We start from the raw sequence: 20,885 nt of genomic DNA, 5'->3' as shown, positions 1-20,885 counted from the left end.
ATATCAACTCTTGTCTGCCTTTTACTCTTTATATAACTGAAAATCTTTTAGTATCCTGCTTAAATTATTGATTAGCTTGCCCTCACTTCTTTCCACTTCCTATAACTTTTAGTTCCCTTTTGGATTTTAAAAGCTTCCCAATCAACCAACTTGCCACTCACTTTTGCCACCTAATATGCCCTTCCCTGGGCTTTTATGCAGTCCTTAACTACCCTTGTCAGCCACAGATGCCCACTCCTGCCATTTGAGAATAACAACTTTTTTGGGACCTATCTATCCTGTGCCTTGTGAACTATTCCCAGAAACTTCAGCCATCTCTGCTCTAATGTCATCCCTGCCAGTAGACTCCTTCGACCACCTGTGCAAGCTCCTCTCTTATGCCCCTGTAATTCCCTTTATTCCACTGCAATAGTAATATCTCTGACTAATGCTTCTCTCTCTCAAATTGCAGTATGAATTCAAACATTATAATTACTGCCTCTGAAGGGTCCCTTTGCATTAGGCTCCCTAATAAAATCTGGGTTATTACACAATACATAATCTAAGATAGCCTTTACCTGAGTAGGCGCAAGCACAAGCTGCTCTAAAAAGTCATCTCGTAGGCATTCAGCAAATTCCCTCTCTTGCAATCTGATACCAACCTGATTTTCCCAATCTTCTTGCATGTTGAAGTCCCTTATTACAATTATGGCATTACCCTTATTACACGCCTTTTCCAGTTCCCTTTGCAATCTCAACCCCACATCTTGGCTACTAGCACAGATGCACAGTTCCTTGAACATGATGTCACAGGTAGGTAGGGTTGTAAGGAGAGCTTTCAGTACATTGGCCTTCATAAATCAAAGTGTAACACCCTGATTCATATTTTTACTGCTATGTTGTAGGTATTTCATTTTAACAGTTCTGTGAGAGTTGTTAGTCTATTCTGCTTTCAGCCTGTTTGGGTTATGGGTGAAGTTGAGGGATGCTGAGGAATGTGTGCCATCTAATTAGGATGGTGGAACTGGGAGGTTTTGTGAGGGACACTAAGATTGGTCTGGGGGGTTTTTTTGTTGTTCAGCAGGAGGTGGAGAGAAGACACTAGAGAGAATCAGTTGTAGGATTCAACATGGTGGGGGTCCGTGATTCGGTGGAGCAAGGTGCCAGGGTCTATTGAGGTGAATATGTGTGGCCTTTTGAAGAGCTGAACTCCAACTTGTGCACATATGACCTTTTCATTACACTGAGTCCTTTTTGTTTTTTTTTCCTCTTCTTTACTAAACTTTATCAGAATCAGAATCAGGTTTATTATCACCGGCATGTGACGTGAAATTTGTCAACTTAGCAGCAGCAGTTCAATGCAATACATAATCTAGCAGAGAGAGAGAATAATTATAAAACATAATAAATAAACAAGTAAATAAATTATGTATACTGAATAGATTATTAACTTTAGTTAAGATTCATAAATATAATTCCTTTGATCGTATACAGTGTGCTGTCTCTTATTTCCTGGAACCGAGTTGTAACAGGGTAGCAAATTACACAGCGTCCACTCAAACCGGGGTTTGGGGTGGGAGAGCAGTCTCAATCTCACTAGCTTGATCACTGTGTGTATTCCCTACAATTACACAACCAAGGAAACCAGCGGGGTTTCAAAAGTATTGAACACAATAGTTGGGATGTTATGTTGAACTTGTATAAGACATTCATGAGGTCAAATTTTAAGTATTGTGTGCAGTTCTGGTCACCTACCTACAGAAAAGATATCCATAAGGTTAAGAGTACAGAAAATCTACATGGATGTTGCTAGGAATGAAAATGGACTAGGGAGAGCTAGTGGATATAGTGTACCTGGACTTTCAGAAAGCGTTCGATAAGGTCCCACATAGAAGATTAGTGGGCAAAATTAGAGCACATGGTATTGGGGGTAGGGTACTAACAGGGATAGAAAATTGGTTGGCAGACAGGAAACAAAGAGCAGGGATTAACTGGTCCTTTTCAGAATGGCAGGCAGTGACTAGTGGGTTTACTGCAAGGCTTGGTACTGGGACCGCAGCTATTTACAATACATGTTAATGATTTAGATGAAGGGATTAAAAGTAATATTAGAAAATTTGCAGATGACACAAAGCTGGGTGGCAGTGTGAAATATGAGGATGTCAGGAGAATGCAGGGTGACTTGGACAGGTTGGGTGAGTGGGCAGATGCAGTTTAATGTAGATAAATGTGAGGTGGCAAGAACAGGAAGACATTACTATCTGAATGGTGTTAAGTTAGGAAAAGGGGAAGTACAACGAGATCTAGGTGTCCTTATTCATCAGTCACTGAAAGTAAGCATGCAGGTACAGCAGTGTGTATAGGAGCAAAGAGGTCCTTCTGCAGTTTACAGGGCCCTGGTGAGACCACACCTGGAGTACTGTGTTCAGTTTTGGTCTCCAAATTTGAGGAAGGACATTCTTACTATTGAAGGAGTACAGCCCAGGTTCACAAGGTTGATTCCCGGGATGGCAGGACTGTCATATGTTGAAAGATTGGAGCGACTGGGCTTGTATACACTGGAATTTAGAAGGATGAGAGGGGATCTGATTGAAACATATAAGATTATTAAGGGATTGGACACGCTTGAGGCAGGAACCATGTTCCCGATGTTTGGGGAGTCCAGAACCAGAGGCCACAGTTTAAGAATAAGGGGTAGGCCATTTAGAACAGAGTTGAGGAAAAACTTTTTCACTCAGAGTTGTGGATGCTCTGCCTCAGAAGGCAGTGGAGGCCAATTCCCTGGATGCTTTCAAGCAAGAGTTAGATAGAGCTCTTAAAGATAGTGGAGTCAAGGGATGTGGGGAGAAGGCAGGAACGGGGTACAGACTGTGGATGATCAGCCATGATCACATTGAATGGCGGTGCTGTCTCGAAGGGCCGAATAACCTACTCCTGCACCTATTGTCTATTCATGACCCGAGTTATAGGGAAAAATTAATAGGGATAAGGGCTTTATTCCCTGGAGCACTGGTCAATAAGGGGAGATTTGATCAAAGTGAAACTAAAACTAGAGGTCATGGGTTAAGGGTGAAAGGCAAAATACTTAAGGGTAACATGAGAGGAATCTTCTTCACTCAGATAGTGATGTGACTGTGGAACAACTGCTACAAATGTGGCAAATCCTGGTTCGACATCAACATTTAAGGGAAGTTTGGATAAGTACATGGATGGCAGGGGGAATGAGGGGTAAGGTCCAAGTATGGGTCAATAGGACTAGGTAGAAACAGTTTGGTGTAGACTGGAAGGGCCAAGTTTTGTGGCGATAGTCAAAGGCTAAATAATCTGCCATCAATCTGACTCCCCAAAATTGTTTCTACAATTACTAAGTACAATTAGGAGCATGATGGAATGCATTCCATTTTTCTGTATAGTACCTACAATAAAACTTGATATTATTCAGGACAAACAGCCTGCTTGAATGATATATAATTCACCACTAGTAGACAGCCGACATCTTCAAATGAACTTCACAAATCCACATTGTTGATTAACCAAAAAGGTAACATAACAGGTAGACATCTGTTTCCAGTGGTGCAATATCAAGACTTGGACACCACATAAGAAAAAGTAGTAAACTATTCTCCTTCTCAATCACTTCACCATTCAACAAGATCATACATAATCTTTCAGTGTATTTTTTTCTACACTAACTCCCTATCCCTTAATTCTATTACAACCTTTAAAAAAAATCCATCTCTTGAATGTACTCAGCAGCTGAAATTTCTGGCTCAACAATTCCACTTATCCAACAATGCATTTGTTTTTAATTTTCAGATTTACAGAATTTGCAGTATTTTATCTGTTAATTGTTTTTTACTTGATTCTTCTAATGAGACTTTTAATGAAGGTTAATATTGTTACCAAATGACCAACTGATACAATAATCTATCCTGATTTTTTCCTCAAAACCTTCTGTAATTTTGTAAACTTCGTGATCAGTATGCAAAATCACATTCTTTTGACCAAGCATTCATAGGAACACAGAAAATGTTCTGGACTGGCAAAGTTAACTGCAGTGCATCTAAACAGGTCCAGGAAATATAAACAACTACCTCACAGCACTGACAAAGATCTTTAAACAATCAAAATCATAGTGTTGATATCCAACATAATCTTTGTATTTTCCCTCCTTTTATTGAAACAATATGAACATATTAAGAAGTTTCATTATATATAAAAATAAGCTCCCAGCAAAAAAAAATAACTTCAACAAATAACAGATCAGGAACAATTAAATTCAAGTTCAATTGGCATTGAACTATATATGAATACATCCAAACAAAACAGCATTTTTCTGGGTTTGTGCAAAACACGGTACCAACAGTCATAGGTACCCAGTACAAGGTACATATGGTACATTTACAATAGCAATACATTACATAGTCACACAAAAAATACATAATATAGCCCCAAGTCCGAGTTCATGATCATTGTTGGCAAGAGCAAGCCCACACAGCCTGCACATGAATGCAATTGTCTGCAGAAGAAATATCAATTTTAAATATTGTTGAGGGAGAATTATTGGTACATAGAGAAATAAGAAAGGAAAATGGGACTCGGAGTTGCTGTGCAGTTATGAAGCATGGAAACAGACTCTTCAACACAAATCATCCACGTTGACAAAGGTGCCTTCCTTAACTAGTTCCATTCGCTTGTATCTAGCCAATATTCCTCTAAGTTATCCAACACCAACCTGATTTTCTCAATCCCCTTGCATATTGAAATCTGCCATTACAATTGTGTCATTATCCTGATTAAATGCCTTTTCTAGCTCCCTTTGCAATCTTAACCCAGCATCTTGGCTACTATCCGGAGGCCTATATATGATTTCCATATTGGCTTTTCTACCCTTGCAGTTTCTTAACTCCAACCACAAAGATTCAACATTCTTTCTAAAGATGCAAATTCCATCTCTTACCAACAGTCGCACAACCGCCTATGCCTTCCCGCCTGTCCTTTCGATACAAAGTATATCCTTTGATGTTGAGCTCCCAACTATGGCCTTCTTTCAGTCATGATTCAGTGATGCCCACAACATCATACGATCTCTAACTGCGCCACGAGTTCATCCACCTTATTCTGAACGCTACACACAGTTAAATACAGCATCTTCAATCCTGCATTCTTCGTTCTTTTGTATTTTGCTTCTGTGGTACGTTAATTCTTAGCACTGTCTGCATATGTACCCAATCATTGGTTTGTCCTTCCTTACATTCATCCCTTATGTTGAGAAAAAAAAAAGAGTAACCACCACCTTACTGACTTTATGATTTTCATGATTTATAAAATACATCATGTCAACCCTCAGCCTTCAACACTCGAGCGGGAAATAAGTCAAGCCTATCTAGTCTTTCCATACAACTCAAGCCCTCCACTTCAGAAAACATTGTGATCTTTTCTGCACCCTCTCTTACTTAATCACATTCTTCGTATAGTGAGGCAATCAGAATAGCACACAATACTCCAAGTGCAGTTTGATGAATGACTTGTACAATTGCAATATGACATCCCACCATTTGTACTCAATGCCATGGTGGATATAGGCAAGTATGCCACATCCCAGTCTACGAATAAATCCACTTTCATGGAACTCTGTACTTGTACCTCTAGCGCAAGACAAAATTCTGGAGGAACTCTGCAAGTCAGGAAGCATCTATGGAAATTAATAAAGAGTAGGTGTGTCGGGCCAAGACCCTTCATTACAACTGGAAACAAAGGGAGAAGAAGTCAGAATAAGAAAGTGAGGGGGGGGGAAGAAGTACAAACTTAGCCATAGGTGAAGGCAGATGGATGGGGGAGGAGGTATGAAGTACAAAGCTGGGAGATGATAGGTAGAAAAGGCTGCAGAAAGAATCTGACAGTATAAGAGTGGACCATGAGAGAAAGGGAAGGAAAAGGGGCACCATGTGATAGGCAGGTGAGAAGAGAAGAGGTAAGGGGGAGCCAACTGGGGAACTGAAGAATAGGGAAAGGGGAGGTCAACAAATTATCAATGTTCATGCCATCAGATTACCCGTATCTCTAAGTGACTTTGTTCTGCAACAATGTCCACAGTGCCTGCCCTGCTTTAATTTACTAAATAGCAGCAATTCACACCTCCTTGGCCTATTTTCCCTGTTGTAACCTTAGATAACCTTTCAGATATCACCAGCAAATTTATTTAGTGTTGTCAACTATATTCTCATCCAAATCATGAATACACATTACAAACACAGGACCCAACAAATCCTTACAGAACAGCTGTTAAAACACTTCCAATCTGGAATACAACCCTCCCACTACCTTCGTCTGACACTTTCAACCAAGCCAATTTTGTACACAGTTGGCTAGCTCACCCTGAATCCCATGTGATCTAACCTCCTGACCACCCTATCGTGCAGGACCTTGCACTAGTTAAAAATCTTGCTAAATTTACTGTAAACAATGTCTACTGCTAATATCCTTGTCAGTCCTCGTGGTCACCTCTTCAAAACCTTGATTAGATTTATTTGACTCGATCTCCCATGCACAAAGCCGTACTGCTATCCTACTTACTTTTCTAAGTGCACATGGATCCTGTCTCTCAGAATCTGCTTCAGCAATTTTTTCCACCCCAACATTTATCAGACTTGTCCTTGCAGCCCTTTTTCAATAAAGGCACAACATTATTCACACATTAATCTTGCGGTACATCACACGTGACTTACAGTGATAAAGATACCTCTGAAAGGCCTCAGCAATTTCTTCCATAATTTCCCACAATGTATTAGAACACACTTAGTCTGAGCGGGGGGATTTATACCCCGAAATGTGCTTCCAAGACCTGCAGCATTTCCTCTTTTGTAATATCATTTTGTTCCAAGATATTATTTCCCTGAAATCCCTAGCTTCTGTGGCAGTATAAATTAAAATATTCATAAATTTAATGTGAATAAAACACTATAGCAATTCACCAGATTTTTATGACAATCTTGACCGTTTGCTCACCTGAAATATCCTATCGAGTATTATTGCAAAGTAATATTCTCTCCTGGTGTACCTCCGCTCACAGATCAATACCTTGTTGCATATTCTTCCTTTTGCACCTGTTTGTTTTGTAAATAATTTCTTTCCTATCATTTGGGAACTAATATCCCGGGCTTGTTCTGGACTGGAAAGAAGAAAGTGAACAATTAGGTTGCCTTTCATTGCAATATGCACAGAAAGTTATAATACACTATATTAATTTGGTATCTTTAAAACTCTAAAGAGTAAGATAGTTTTTTTTAAGTTATTCTTAAAGCATAACACCAGCTGCAGGGATTTTTCTAGTTTACATCGACAACTCTCAAAGGTCTCTGATAAAGGTAGGATTGGAGGAAACCAAGAATACAAAACTGCTGATTCTCCTTTTCATTTTTATACTGAATCTCCTTCCAAACATCCAAATTAACAAGCTGAAGGCTTTGAAATATTGCAGAATACTGGTAGCTCGGGTTGACTATTTGGAAGTTCGGTTGATTGCTAAGCTTAGCAAAATATTTGCAGACATTTCAAGGGAGGTCCATTGAAAGTGGATTCACTGCAGAAGGATCCATCTACAAACACACTGACATGGATCCGGTATACTGAAACCTTAGAGAAAAGAGAAACATCAACAATCAATAAATTACTGGTAATCTTGGGATCTGGACAGCAAAGCAAACATCCAACAGGACTCCCTTGAAGCTAACCAATCAAAATCTTCTACTGCTAAACTGTTCACAGCATTTTGAACCAGACAACCAAATCACAATGTCTAATCAATATCTATTCAGACCCCAGAGAAATATATAAGCCAGCATTCTGAGGAGGCAACACCTTCAACTGTGCACTGATGATGGCTTCTCGATTAGAGCGAAATGTCTGCAAACCTTTTGCCAAGCTCAGTGATCAGCCCAATTTTCAAGCTGAAGGCTAGCAGCAGAAGGCCAAAGACTTGGGCAACAAGTAAATAGGGGATGATCACAGGTGTGGACAAAACAAGGTAATCAGAATACTGACTTCAAACAGTAGATGAGTGACCACCAGGAGAGGCAAGGGGAGGTCAGTGCAGGGTTCCCCATGGCCATTCCCCTCAGCAACAAGTATACCTCTTTCAATGCTGCTGGGAGAGGGAATGACCCATTAAAGCACAGGCAGCAGCAGCTAGGCTACTGGCACTGAGACTCAACAGTGGAAGGTAAAGTCAGGCAGCGTGGTAGCAATGGGAGACTCAATAGTTAAGGGGACAGGAGATTCTGCAGCCACAGAAGAGACACCAGGATAGTGTGTTGCTCCTGGGTGTGAAGGTCCAGGATGTATCATATCAGCTACAGGATATCTCAAGGGGAAGGGTAAACAGCCAGAAGTCATGTTGCATAATGACACAAATGACATAAGCAGAAAAGGGGAAGAGGTAGGAAACAGGCTGAAGAGAAGAACGTCCAAGGTAGTAACCTCCGAATTACCATACTCCTGTGCCACAGACTAGTGCAGGTAGGAATAGGACAATAGCATGGATGAATCAGTGGCTGAGGAGATGGTGCAGGGGGCAGCACTAGATCACTGGATCACGAGAAACTTTTTTTGGGAAAGGGGTGACCTATACAAGAAGTTGCACCTGAAACAGAGGGAAATGAATATTCTCACCAAGAGGTTTGCTACTGCAACTCAGGAGGGTTTAAACTAGTTTGCAGGTGCTGGGAACCAGAGCAGCAGGTCAGTAAGTGAAGCACTGGACAGGATGGTAGATGTCAGGGAAAGTATTGAAAGGCAAAATTGAAACAACAGGTATGAGGAGCGGGGGGGGGTGTGTGTGTGTTTGTTTGTGTGCGCGCGTATGCGTATTATACATATATTTTAATGCAAGAGTATTATGGATAAAGGGGATGAACTTAAGAACATGGATCAGTACACAGGGCTATTACAGAAACTTGGTTGAGAGAGGGGCAGAAATTGGTGATTAATGTACCAGGTTTTCAAAGTTTTAGAAAAGATATAGGTGGTGGTAAAGGTTGGGGGGGGGTGGTGGATTTGCACAACTAATCAGGGACAATATTACAACTGCACTCAGGGAAGACATAATGGAGAGTTCAGACATCGAGTCCATTAGGTAGAACTCAGGAATAGGAAGGATGAAACACACTGCTGAGATTGCACTACAGACATCACCCCCCCCCCACCCCCACCCCCAATAGCCACCAGGCCATTGAGGAACAGATACGAATCAGATTAAGAAAATGTGTGAAAATAATAGGGTTGTTGTCATGAGGGATTTCAACTTCCCTAATATAAACTGGGACCTTCTTAGTGCAAGGGGTTTAAGTGGGGGAGTATTTGTTAAGTGTATCCAGGAAGGTTTATAAATCAATATATGAACAGACCAATGAGAGGAGAGACCATACTGGACCTGGTGTTGGACAATGAGCCAGGCCAGGTGACTGATATTTTAGTGAAGCAGCAGTTAGGGAACACTGACCACAATTCCTTAAATTTCAGGATAGCAATAGTTTTGGCCATTGTGGGAGTTTTAATTTGGAGTAGGGCAAATGATGAGGGCATTAGATTGGAACTAAGAGAGTTAATTGGGAACACCTTTTTTCTGGCAAGCCCACTTCAGGTATGTGGTGGGCATTTAAAGATCAATTGCAAAAGTACAGGAAAGGAAGGACAAGGATGGAAAGATTAAAGAATGGATGTCTAGAGAATTGATGAATTAGTCAAGAAAAAGTAAAAAGTATGTAAAACTTGGAAAGTAGGATCAAATGAAGTACATGAGGATTATAAAGAACCCAGAAAAGAACTAAAGTAGGGAATCCGGAAAGCCAGGAGGGGCCATGAAAAGTCCTTGGCCAGTAGGATTAAGGTGAATCCCAAGACATTCTATACATACATCAAGGACAAAGGGATACCTAGGGAGAGGGTAGGACCACTCCAAGATAAAGGAAAAATTTGCTTAGATGTGGAGAATGTGAGTAAGGTACTTATGAATATTTTGCTTCAATATTTACAAAGGAAAAGAACATGGAAGACCAGGAGATCAGTGTTGAAGATATAATTAAGTTAGGGTGTTTACAGGTCAAAGAGGAGGAAGTGTTGGGCCTCCTAATGAGTATTAGCTGGCTAAGTCCCCAGGAGCTGATGGGATTTACCTGTGGTAATTGAAGGAGACTGACCAGCATCTTCTCTCAGCACAAGCGAGGTCTTGGAGGACTGGCAAGTGGCTAACATTGGACATCTATTTAGGAAGCGAATAAGGGGAAACCTTAGGAACTACAGACTAGTGAGTATCATGTGCAGGGAAATTGCTGGAGAAAATTCTTAGGGATAGGATATATGAGTATTTGGAAACCCATGGCCAAATTAGGGAGAGCCAGCATGGCTTTGTGAGGGGTAAGTCATGACTTATCCAACAATTGAGATTTTTTGACAAGGTGATGAAAGTGATTGATGAGGGTCAGGCAATGAGTGGGATAAACACAGATTTTAATAAGGCATCTGATGAAGTCCCCATGGAAGGCTAATCCAGAAGATGAAGATGCATGGGGTCTGCAGCGAATTAGCTATTTAGATTCTGAAAAGGCTTGCACATAAAACACAGTGGCTGAAAGGACTTATTCGAGCTGGAAGATGGTAATTAGTGGAATTCCGCAGGGATCTGTGCTGGGATCTCTGAGTCATAGAACATTACAGCACAGTACAGGCCCTTCAGCCCTCCATGTTGTGCCAACCCATAGAATCCTTAAAAAAAGTACTAAACCCACACTACCCCATAACCCTCTATTTTTCTTTCATCCATGTGCGTGTCCAAGAGGCTCTTAAATACCCCTAATGTTTTAGCCTCCACCTCCATCCCTGGTAAGTCATTCCAGGCACTCACAACCCTCTGTGTAAAAAAACTTACCCCTGATGTCTCCCCTAAACTTCCCTCCCTTAATTTTGTACATATGCCCTCTGGTTTTTGCTATTGGTGCCCTAGGAAACAGTTACTGACTATCCACCTATCTTTGCCGCTCTATCTTGTAGACCTCTATCAAGTCCCCTCTCATTCTTCTATGCTCCAAAGAGAAAAGTCCCAGCTCTGCTAACATTACTTCATGTGACTTGTTCTCCAAACCAGGCAACATCCTGGTAAATCTCTTCTGCACCCTCTCCATTGTTCCACATCCTTCCTATAATGAGGTGACCAGAATTGAACACAATACTCTAAGTGCAGTCTCACCAGAAATTTGTAGAGTTGCAACATGACCTCTCTACTCTTGAACTCAATCCCCCGTTAATGAAACCTAGCATCCCATAGACCTTAACTACCCTATCAACCTCCACAGCAACTTCGAGGGATATATGGATTTGTTCATCCACTCTTAAGTAACTGACCTTTAACCCTGTACTCGGTCTTCTGGTCTGTCCTTCCAAAATGCATCACCTCACTCTTATCCAGTTTGAACTCCATCTGTCATTTTTCTGCCTAACTCTGCAGCCTGTCTATATCCTCTTGTAACCTTCGACAACCTGAAGCTCCATCCACAACTCCTCCAATCTTCGTGTCATCTGCAAACTTACTCACCCATCCTTCCACCTCTACATCCAGGTCATTTATAAAAATCTCAAATAGCAAGGGTCCCAGGACAGATCCCTGCGACACTCCACTAGTCACCGACCTCCAGGCAGAATACTTTCCTTCCACAACTACCCTCTGCTTTCTTCCTTTAAGCCAATTTTTTATACAAACAGCTAAGGTTCCACTTATCCCATGACTCATGACTTTCTGGATGAGTCTCTTGTGAGGGACCTTTTCAAATGCCTTGCTAAAGTCCATGTAGACCACATCCACTGCCCTACCCTCATCAATTTCTTTTGTTACCTCTTCAAAAAACTCAATCAGGCTTGTGAGGCACAATCTTCCCTTCACAAAGCTATGTTGACCATCCATGAATAGACTGTACTTCTCCAAATGCTTGTAGGTCCTATCCTTAAGAATCCTTTCCAGTAGTTTGCAGACCACCGACACAAGACTCACTGGTCTATAGTTCCCAAGTTTCTCCCTATTACCTTTTTTAAACAAGGGAACTACATTTGCCATTCTCCAGTTGTCCGGCACTTCCCCTGTAGCCAAAGAGGATTCAAAGATCATAGCTAATGCTCCAGCGATCTCTTCTCTCAATTCCCACAACAACCTGGAATGTATCATATCCGGCCCTGGGGATTTATCATTCTTCATGTTTTTAAGAAAATCCAGCACTTCTTCTTCCATAATCTCCACATTGTCCAGCACACAGGCCTGCTCTATTTTGACCTCACCCTGATCAAGATCCTTTTCACTTGTGAATACTGAAGCGAAGTATTCATTTAGGACCTCCCCAACCTCCTCCGCCTCCAGGCACGTTGCCCTCTTTATCCTTTAGCGGTCCCACCTTCATTCTTGTCATCCTCCTGTTCTTCAGATACGCATAGAATGCCTTGGGGTTCTCTTTAATCCTATATGCCTTCTCATACCCCTTTCGAGCTCTCCTAAGTTCTTTCTTTAGCTCCTTCCTAGCTATCCTATATTTCTCATGAGTCCCTCCTATTTCCCACCTCTTATATCTAACATCTGGAGTATTGCACATAGTTCTGGTCGCCCCACCACAGGAAGGTTGTTTACCAGGGTAAACACAGGAAAGAGGTTTACCAGGGTGCTGCCTGGTTTAGAGGGCATGTGCTATCATAAGAGGCTGGGTAAGCTTGGATTGTTTTCTTTGTAGCAGCAGAGGCTGAGGGGAGATGTGATAGAGGTTTATAAGATAATAAGAGGCATAGATAGAGTAGACAGGGTTTTTTTTTCCCTGGGTAGAAATGTCTAATACCAGAGGGAATGCATTAAAGGTGAGGGGGGTAGGTTCAAAGAGGATGTGAGGGTTAAGTGTTTTTACTCAATAGTGGATGCCTGGGATGTGCTGCCTGGTATGGTGGTAGAGACAAATACATTATGGTTTTTACGAGATATATTTAGATAGGTACATGAATTTGAGAAAGATGGAAGGATGTGGACATGATGTAGGTAGGAGGGATCAGACAGGTTTTTTCTTTTTCTTTTTCAATCTTTTTATTGAATTTCATATATAAAGAAAACATAACATAATAATGAATAGGTTATAAGTGCAATTGACTTGAGATTACATTAATAATAAGATAACAATATCCTATTAATTATCAACAACAAAAAAATAGTATATTAATCAATCAAGTCTATAATAATTATATATGAAAAAAATAAAAATAATCATCAAAAGAAGAAAAAAAATAAAAATACAAGAAAAAATATATATTGAAAAAAAACACTAAACTAAACTAACTAACATGGGCAATAATAACAGTTTATATGTATATGATAGTGTCAAAAACTCCGGAACTCCATACCTGAACAAGAATAAGTAAAGAGAAGGTCTGAAAGAGGTCAAATTAATTCATATGAAAATGTCGAATGAACGGTCCCCAAGTTTCTTCAAATTTAATTGATGAGTCAAAAATAGTGCTTCTAATTTTTCCAAGCTCAGATAAGAAATAGTTTGAGAGAGCCACTGAAACGTGGTAGGAGGATTTACTTCTTTCCAATTTTGTAATATAGACCTTCTGGCCATTAATGTTACAAAAGCAATCATTCGTCTAATTGAAGGGGAAAACTGATTACCATCCTCATTTGGTATACCAAAAATTGCAGTAATAAAATGAGGTTGTAAATCGATATTCCAAATTGAGGAAATGGTAGCAAATATGTCCTTCCAATAGTTATGTAAAGTGGGACATGACCAAAACATATGGGTCAATGAAGCCACATCTGAATGACATTTGTCACATTGAGGGTTAATATGAGAATAGAATCGAGCAAGCTTATCTTTAGACATATGAGCTATATTGAAGTTCTTTTTCCCATTCTTGTTTAATTCTACCTGATATTTCTGGTTGTATCTTCATAATCATATTATAAATAAAAGCCACTAATCCCTTCTGACAAGGATTTAAGGTAAAAATCAAATCTGAGAAATCCATTGAAGTTGAATTGAGGAAAGATGGTAGAACTTTATGTAAAAAATTTCTGATTTGTAAATATCTAAAAAAAAATAGATTTAGGTAACTTAAATTTGTTGGAAAGTTGGTCGAAAGACATCAAACTACCGTCAAAAAAAGATCACGAAAACATTTTACACCTTTCCTTTTCCATATGCTAAAAGCTTGATCTGTCAAAGAAGGTTTGAAAAAAAAAATTAAGATAGGGCTATCAAGAACAAAGTTTTTCAGAGTAAAAAAACTTACGAAATTGAAACCAAATTCGTAATGTATGTTTGACAACAGGATTAGATGTCTGTTTATTGAATTTAACTAAATCAGTAGGATCATCATTTTAATAGCATTAATCCGACCAACTAATGATAAGGATAGGGGAGACCATCTTGTAGTAAGTTGTTGAATTTGATGGAGCATAGGTAAAAAGTTCAGTCTAAATAAATCTTTATATTTCTTGGTAATTTTTATACCTAAATAGATAAAGTTATCAGTAACAACTTTAAAAGGTATCCTATCATTCAATAAAGTTTGCGCGTTTAAAGGGAATAAATCACTCTTATCCAAGTTTAGTTTATAACCAGAAAAACTACGAAATTGAGCCAACAAGGATAAAATAGCGGGAATAGACCTGTCAGGATCAGAAATATATAACAAGTCATCAGCATAAAGTGATAACTTGTATAACTTCTCATTACGGGTAATACCAAAAATATTAGGAGATTCACGAATAGCAATGGCTAAAGGTTCTAATGCGATATTAAATAATAAAGGACTTAAAGGACAACCTTGTCTCGTACCACGAGATAATTGAAAAAAAGAGGATCTGTAATTATTTGTAAGAACAGAAGCAACAGGTTTATAATATATTAGTTTGATCCATGATATAAAATTAGGACTAAAATTAAAATATCTCAAAGCGTTAAATAAGTATGTCCATTCAACTCTATCAAAAGCTTTTTCAGCATCTAATGAAATAACACATTCTGGGATTATGGGTGATGAAGTATAAATTATATTAATCAATTTTCTAATATTAAAAAAGGAATACCGATTCCTAATAAAACCAGTTTGGTCTTCTGAAATAATCTGTGATAGTACATTTTCTAACCTAATGGCTAAAATTTTTGTAAGAATCTTAGAGTCTACATTTAATAGTGATATAGGGCGATAAGATGCACATAAAGTAGGATCCTTATCTTTTTTAAGAATTAGAGAGATAGTAGCTTCATAAAAAGATTGAGGTAATCTCTTCTTAGCAAATGCATCATTAAAGATTTCACATAACCAAGGGGAAAGCAAAGAAGAAAAAGTTTTAAAGAATTCTATAATATAACCATCAGGACCAGGAGCTTTCCCTGAATTCATTAATGAGATAGCCTCTCCTATTTCGGCCATAGAGATAGGAGCATCAAACAAGCTACGATCTTCATCTGTCAGTTTGGGAATATTCAAATTGTTAAAAAAAAATTATCCATCATGGACAGATCGCCATCAAATTCTGATTGATATAAAGATTTATAAAAATCTTGAAAGGTGCTATTGATTTCTTTATGATCAGTAGTTATTGATTACCGTCTTGTTTACGAATTTTAATAATTTGTCGCTTAGTCGAAATAGCTTTTAATTGATTAGCTAACAGTTTACCAGATCGATCACTATGGATATAAAATTGAGCCCTGGTCCTAATTAATTGATTCTCAATTGAAGAAGATAATAATAAGCTATGCTCCATTTGAAGCTCAACTCTCTTCTTATAAAGTTCTTTGGTAGGAGTCACAGAATAAATCTTATCAATTTCTTTAATTTTATCCACTAATAAAGCAATATCTAAATATCTGTTTTCTTTTACCAACGGAATATGAGATAATTTGTCCACGGATAAAAGCCTTAAAAGAGTCCCAAAGTATTCCTCTGTCAATCTCTCCAGTATAGTTTGTTGAGAAAAACAAGTCAATTTGCTGTTTTATGTAGGTGATAAATTCTGGATCTTGAAGCAAAGTAGCGTTAAGTCTCCAAGATCTAGTATTATTAGAAAAGTCTGAAATCTTGATAGATAACTTCAAAGGTGCATGATCCGAAATAGTAATAGAATCATATTTACAATCAGTAACATCCGTTAATAAACGATGATCAATAAGGAAATAATCAATTCTAGAATAACTGTGATATACATGTGAAAAAAATGAAAATTCTTTATCTTTAGGGTTCAAAAACCGCCATATTTCAGTAATTCCCAAATCAACCATAAAAGAATTAATAAGTAAGGCTGATCTATTCGGAAGAATTCGGATAGGTTTAGAGCTATCCATCAAAGGATTCAGACAACAATTGAAATCTCCACCCATTATCAACATATATTCATTTAGATTAGGAAGGGAAGTAAATAAACGTTTAAAATATTCAGGGCAGTCAAAGTTTGGAGCATAAATATTAACTAGAACCACTTTTCGATTAAAAAGTGAACCAGTTATCAACAAAAATCTGCCCAGTGGATCAGAAATAATTTCATGATGTGTAAACGAAATTGACGGGTCTATAAAAATAGACACACCCCTAATTTTGGCGGTACAATTCGAGTGAAATTGTTGACCCTTCCAGAACCTAAAAAACGTTGATTATCCTCCCTCCTAATATGGATCTCCTGTGCAAAAATAATATTAGCGTTTAGTCTATGGAATACTTTAAATATTTTTTTACATTTAATCAGATTATTTAAACCATTAGTATTCCAAGAGATAAAGTTAATAGACTTATCCATCATGCCAATATTAGTTGTGTATATCATAAAAGGTTAAAAAGACACATAACCCATGATTCAGGAAGAAGGAAAAATGATTCAGGAGCAACAGGAGAACATGACACCTCAACAATATTAATAATTTAAAGTCGGCCCATAAACTAAAAGCAAAAAAATAAAAAACAAAAGCGTGAAAAAAGATCCCTACCCCCTCCCCCAACCCCTCGAAAAAGAGCCAAGCGGCAGGCGCACAAACTAATACTAATATTACCCCCATTTTCAAGATGGCAACTTCATGAAAAGAAAAGAGAAACTATATAACACCCAGATATAACTACAGGGTTGTAAAAAGAAAGAATATATATCAATCAAAATGAAAAAATAATATAAAAAAGCAAAAAATCATTAATAACCATTGAAATTTAAAGTAGTGTAATATGCCTTTAAAAAAGGATTCCATATTCAAATATAAGAAAATGACGTTTCAAAAACAGACTTATGGGAAGAAGAAACGACATTTTGAAAGGACCATATTACAGAATATAAATGTAAATTCACCAATCTTTTTTTTTAAAAAAGGTCATCAAAATAAGATTAAAAAAGGATTCAATAACCACTACAATATATATTAAAAAAAGGTCCAAAAATTCAAGACATTCGTCCCATTCTCAAATACAGGCAAATAAACGCTTACGGAAAGCAAAGTCTTATGGGGAAAAAGAAACGACATCTTAAAAAATAAATCATTATTACAAAATGTTAACGTATATATCTAATCCACAGGAAAAAAAAACTTAATTAAAAAAAAAACATTATAGTAAAATTAAAAGAGCATCTGTAAATCATGATAATAAAAAAAACCAGGTCTACAGACCAAAGTAAAAAGCTATACCGCAGCTTCATAAGTTAAAGCCTAAAAGCGGAATGGCGTCCTCTCTCCAAAATTTCTTCAACATAACACATAGTTCAACTTGTACTAGAAGACCGATATTCTTCAACGAATTTCTTCGCTTCTTCCGGAGTATTAAAAAAGCGCTGACTGTCATCACTCAACGTAATTCTGAGATTTGCTGGGTATCTTAAAGCTTGTTTAAGTCCAATCGAATGAATCTCTGCCATCACCGGTTTAAAAGCGATTCTCGCCCTCATCACCTCGAATGAATAGTCCTCCACAATACGAAACTTGTTGTTTTTGTGAGAAATCATACCTTTCTGACGAGCTAATCGAATTAGAAGCTCTTTCTCCCGAGGATAATGGAGACGGACAATCACAGCTCGTGGCTTGTCTCTCGCAGCCGAAAATCTCGGAACTCTGTGGGCACGGTCAATAGTAGGTTTAGCCCGCAAAGCGTCCTCGCCAAAAATTTCCCACAATAAGTTAGAGAAATATTCAGTTAAGTCACCAGATTCAACATTTTCGGGAAATCCAATAATACACGAGTTCTGTCTGCGAGATCGGTTTTCAAGATCGGTGATTTTAAACTTATTCTGCTCCACTATTTTAGCAGTCGATCGTACCTTCTCCTCCAAAGTTTCGATTGTATATATTTTTTCACAAATTATCTTGTCAAGAGCCGCAAACCTTTCTTCATGCCGTTCAATATCTGCTGCCAGCGATTGAAGCTTGGTATCAAATGATCTAACGACATTGTCAAGCTCAGACATTTTCGGAGTAAGTTTATTTTCCAGACTTGCAAGTTTAGTATCCAGAAGACTGGAGATTGCATCGAGAGATATAGGGTCTTTAGACGATTTCTCAGGTACAGACATTTTAAGTTGGAAAAAATTAAATCAAGTATTATTTTAAAAAAGAAATAAATCGTAAATATCAACCCATGTAGTTAGGTACGAAAAGATTTGATTAAAGGGTGATTATAGCTTAAAAAATGAAGAGCGCCTAAAAGGCAGATGTCTACGTCGCCATCTTGAAACTCCACCCCCCGACAGGTTTTTTTAAATTACTTTTAGATGGTTCAGCACAACAGTGTGGGTTGAAAGGCATGTTCATGTGCTGTACTGTTCTTTGTTCGATATGGGATTACGGAAAAGTGAATTTCTTACAAGATGAAGACTGAACTGCTTTATTTCTTAAGTTATTTCAAATGAAACACCATTGTTAATACATTTTTATGTATTCCAAACTTGGCAGTTGGCAAATTACTGTAACATGTACAAATACAGTGAAAAACTGTTTGTATGCCATCTGGCCAGACCATTCCAAAACACAAGTACATCAAGATAGTACAAGGAGGCAAAGGCAATGTGCGAGAACTTTGTGACAAGAAGCCTGCGAGCCAATGGTCGACTCCATTTCACTGATTAAAGCAATGAGGAAGACTGAAATGCCGGCTGCCTGTCTTTTTAAATCGTTGGAGGATCACCCTGCTGCCAGAGAGGGGAGACTGCCTTTTTAATTGCTGGTGAGATCACTCTGTTAATGATGGGGAGAATGTTGTCCAGGTTTTCTGCATTTTCGATGTGGGCTTGGACTGTGAACATTTTTTCGGTGTTACAGTGGCATGCAAAAGTTTGGGCACCCCGGCCAAAATTTCCGTTACTGTGAATAGCTAAGCAAATAAAGATGACCTGATTTCCAAAAGGCATAAAGTTAAAGATGACGCATTTCTTTAATATTTTAAGCAAGATTTCTTTTTTATTTCTATCTTTCACAGTTTCAAAATAACAAAAAAGGAAAAGGGCCCGAAGCAAAAGTTTAGGCACCCTGCATGGTCAGTAACACCCCCTTTGGCAAGTATCACAGCTTGTAAACACTTTCAATTCCTGTTTGGGGGATTTTTGCCCATTCTTCCTTGCAAAGGGCTTCTAGTTCTGTGAGATACTTGGGCCATCTTGCATGCACTGCTCTTTTGAGGTCTATCCACAGATTTTCGATGATATTTAGATCAGGGGACTGTGAGGGCCATGGTAAAACCTTCAGCTTGCGCCTCTTGAGGTAGTCCATTGTGGAATTTGAGGTGTGTTTCGAATCATTATCCTGTTGTAGAAGCCATCCTCTCTTCATCTTCAGCTTTTTTTTATCTACAGATTACCAGAATTTGCTGGTATTTAATTGAATTCATTCTTCCCTCTACCAGTGAAATGTTCCCCATGCCACTGGCTGCAACACAAGCCCAAAGCATGATCAATCCATCTCAGTGCTTAACAGTTGGAAAGGTGTTCTTTTCATGAAATTCTGCACCCTTTTTTTTCCCTCCAAACATACCTTTGCTCACTGCAGCCAAAAAGTTCTATTTTAACTGCATCAGTCCACAGGACTTCTTTCCAAAATGCATCAGGCTTGTTTAGATGTTCCTTTGCAAATGTCTGACATTGAATTTTGTGGTGAGGATGCAGGAAAGGTTTTCTTCTGATGACTACTCCATGAAGGTCATATTTGTGCAGGTATCGCTGCACAGTAGAAAAGTGCACCACCACTCCAGAGTCTGCTAAAACTTCCTAAAAGTCTTCTGCAGTCAAACGAGTTTTGATTTGCCTTTCTAGCATTCCTACGAGCAGTTCTCTTGGTCTTACCTCAACTTGACTTCCCCCGTTCCTGTTAACTGCCATTTCATTACAAACTGAAGAAAAGGCTACCTGAAAATGCTTTGCTATCTTCTTAGAGCCTTCTCCTGCTCTGTGAGCATTATTTATTTTAATTTTCAGTGTGCAAGGCAGTTGCTTAGAGGAGCCCATGGCTGCTGATTGTTGGGACAAGGTTTGTGGGGTCAGGGTATTTATAAAGCTTTGAAATTTGCACCACCTGGCCTTTCCTAACGATGACTGTAAGCAAGCCATAGCCCTAACAAGCTAATTAAGGTCTGAGACCTTGGTAAAAGTTATCTAAGAGCTCAAATCTCTTGGGGTGCTCAAACTTTTGCATGGTGCTCCTTTCCTTTTTTTCCACTTTAAAATTGCACAAAACAAAAATAATACACTAATCTTGCTTAAAATGTTGAAAAGAATGTTTCATCTTTAACTTTGTGACTTGGAAATCAGTTTACCTTCTACTCACTTAACTATTCACAGTAACACAAATTTTGACCGGGGTGCCCAAACTTCTGCATCCCACTGTATGTCTTTTTTGTACTCTGTTTTTTGCCCAATC

General features: G+C 38.6%; 1 protein-coding gene across 12 annotated transcripts in view; it reads right to left on the bottom strand.

Moving 5' to 3' along the window:
* Positions 1–20,885, bottom strand: part of LOC132393009 (succinate--CoA ligase [ADP-forming] subunit beta, mitochondrial-like) — a 173,559-nt gene that overhangs the window by 121,539 nt on the left and 31,135 nt on the right. For all 12 annotated transcript variants that reach the window (XR_009511729.1, XR_009511719.1, XR_009511722.1 and 9 more), the window contains exon 4: positions 6,988–7,150. Coding sequence is in view for 1 of the 12 variants with exons in the window: in XM_059967694.1 (XP_059823677.1) it covers positions 6,988–7,150 (163 nt within the window). In the remaining 11 variants the exon portion in view is untranslated. The remainder of the gene's footprint in view (positions 1–6,987; positions 7,151–20,885) is intronic.

This window comes from Hypanus sabinus, chromosome 4 (assembly GCF_030144855.1).
Source record: "Hypanus sabinus isolate sHypSab1 chromosome 4, sHypSab1.hap1, whole genome shotgun sequence".
In the NCBI taxonomy this organism is placed as follows: domain Eukaryota; kingdom Metazoa; phylum Chordata; class Chondrichthyes; order Myliobatiformes; family Dasyatidae; genus Hypanus; species Hypanus sabinus.
This window is presented reverse-complemented; position numbering and strand designations above follow the sequence as displayed.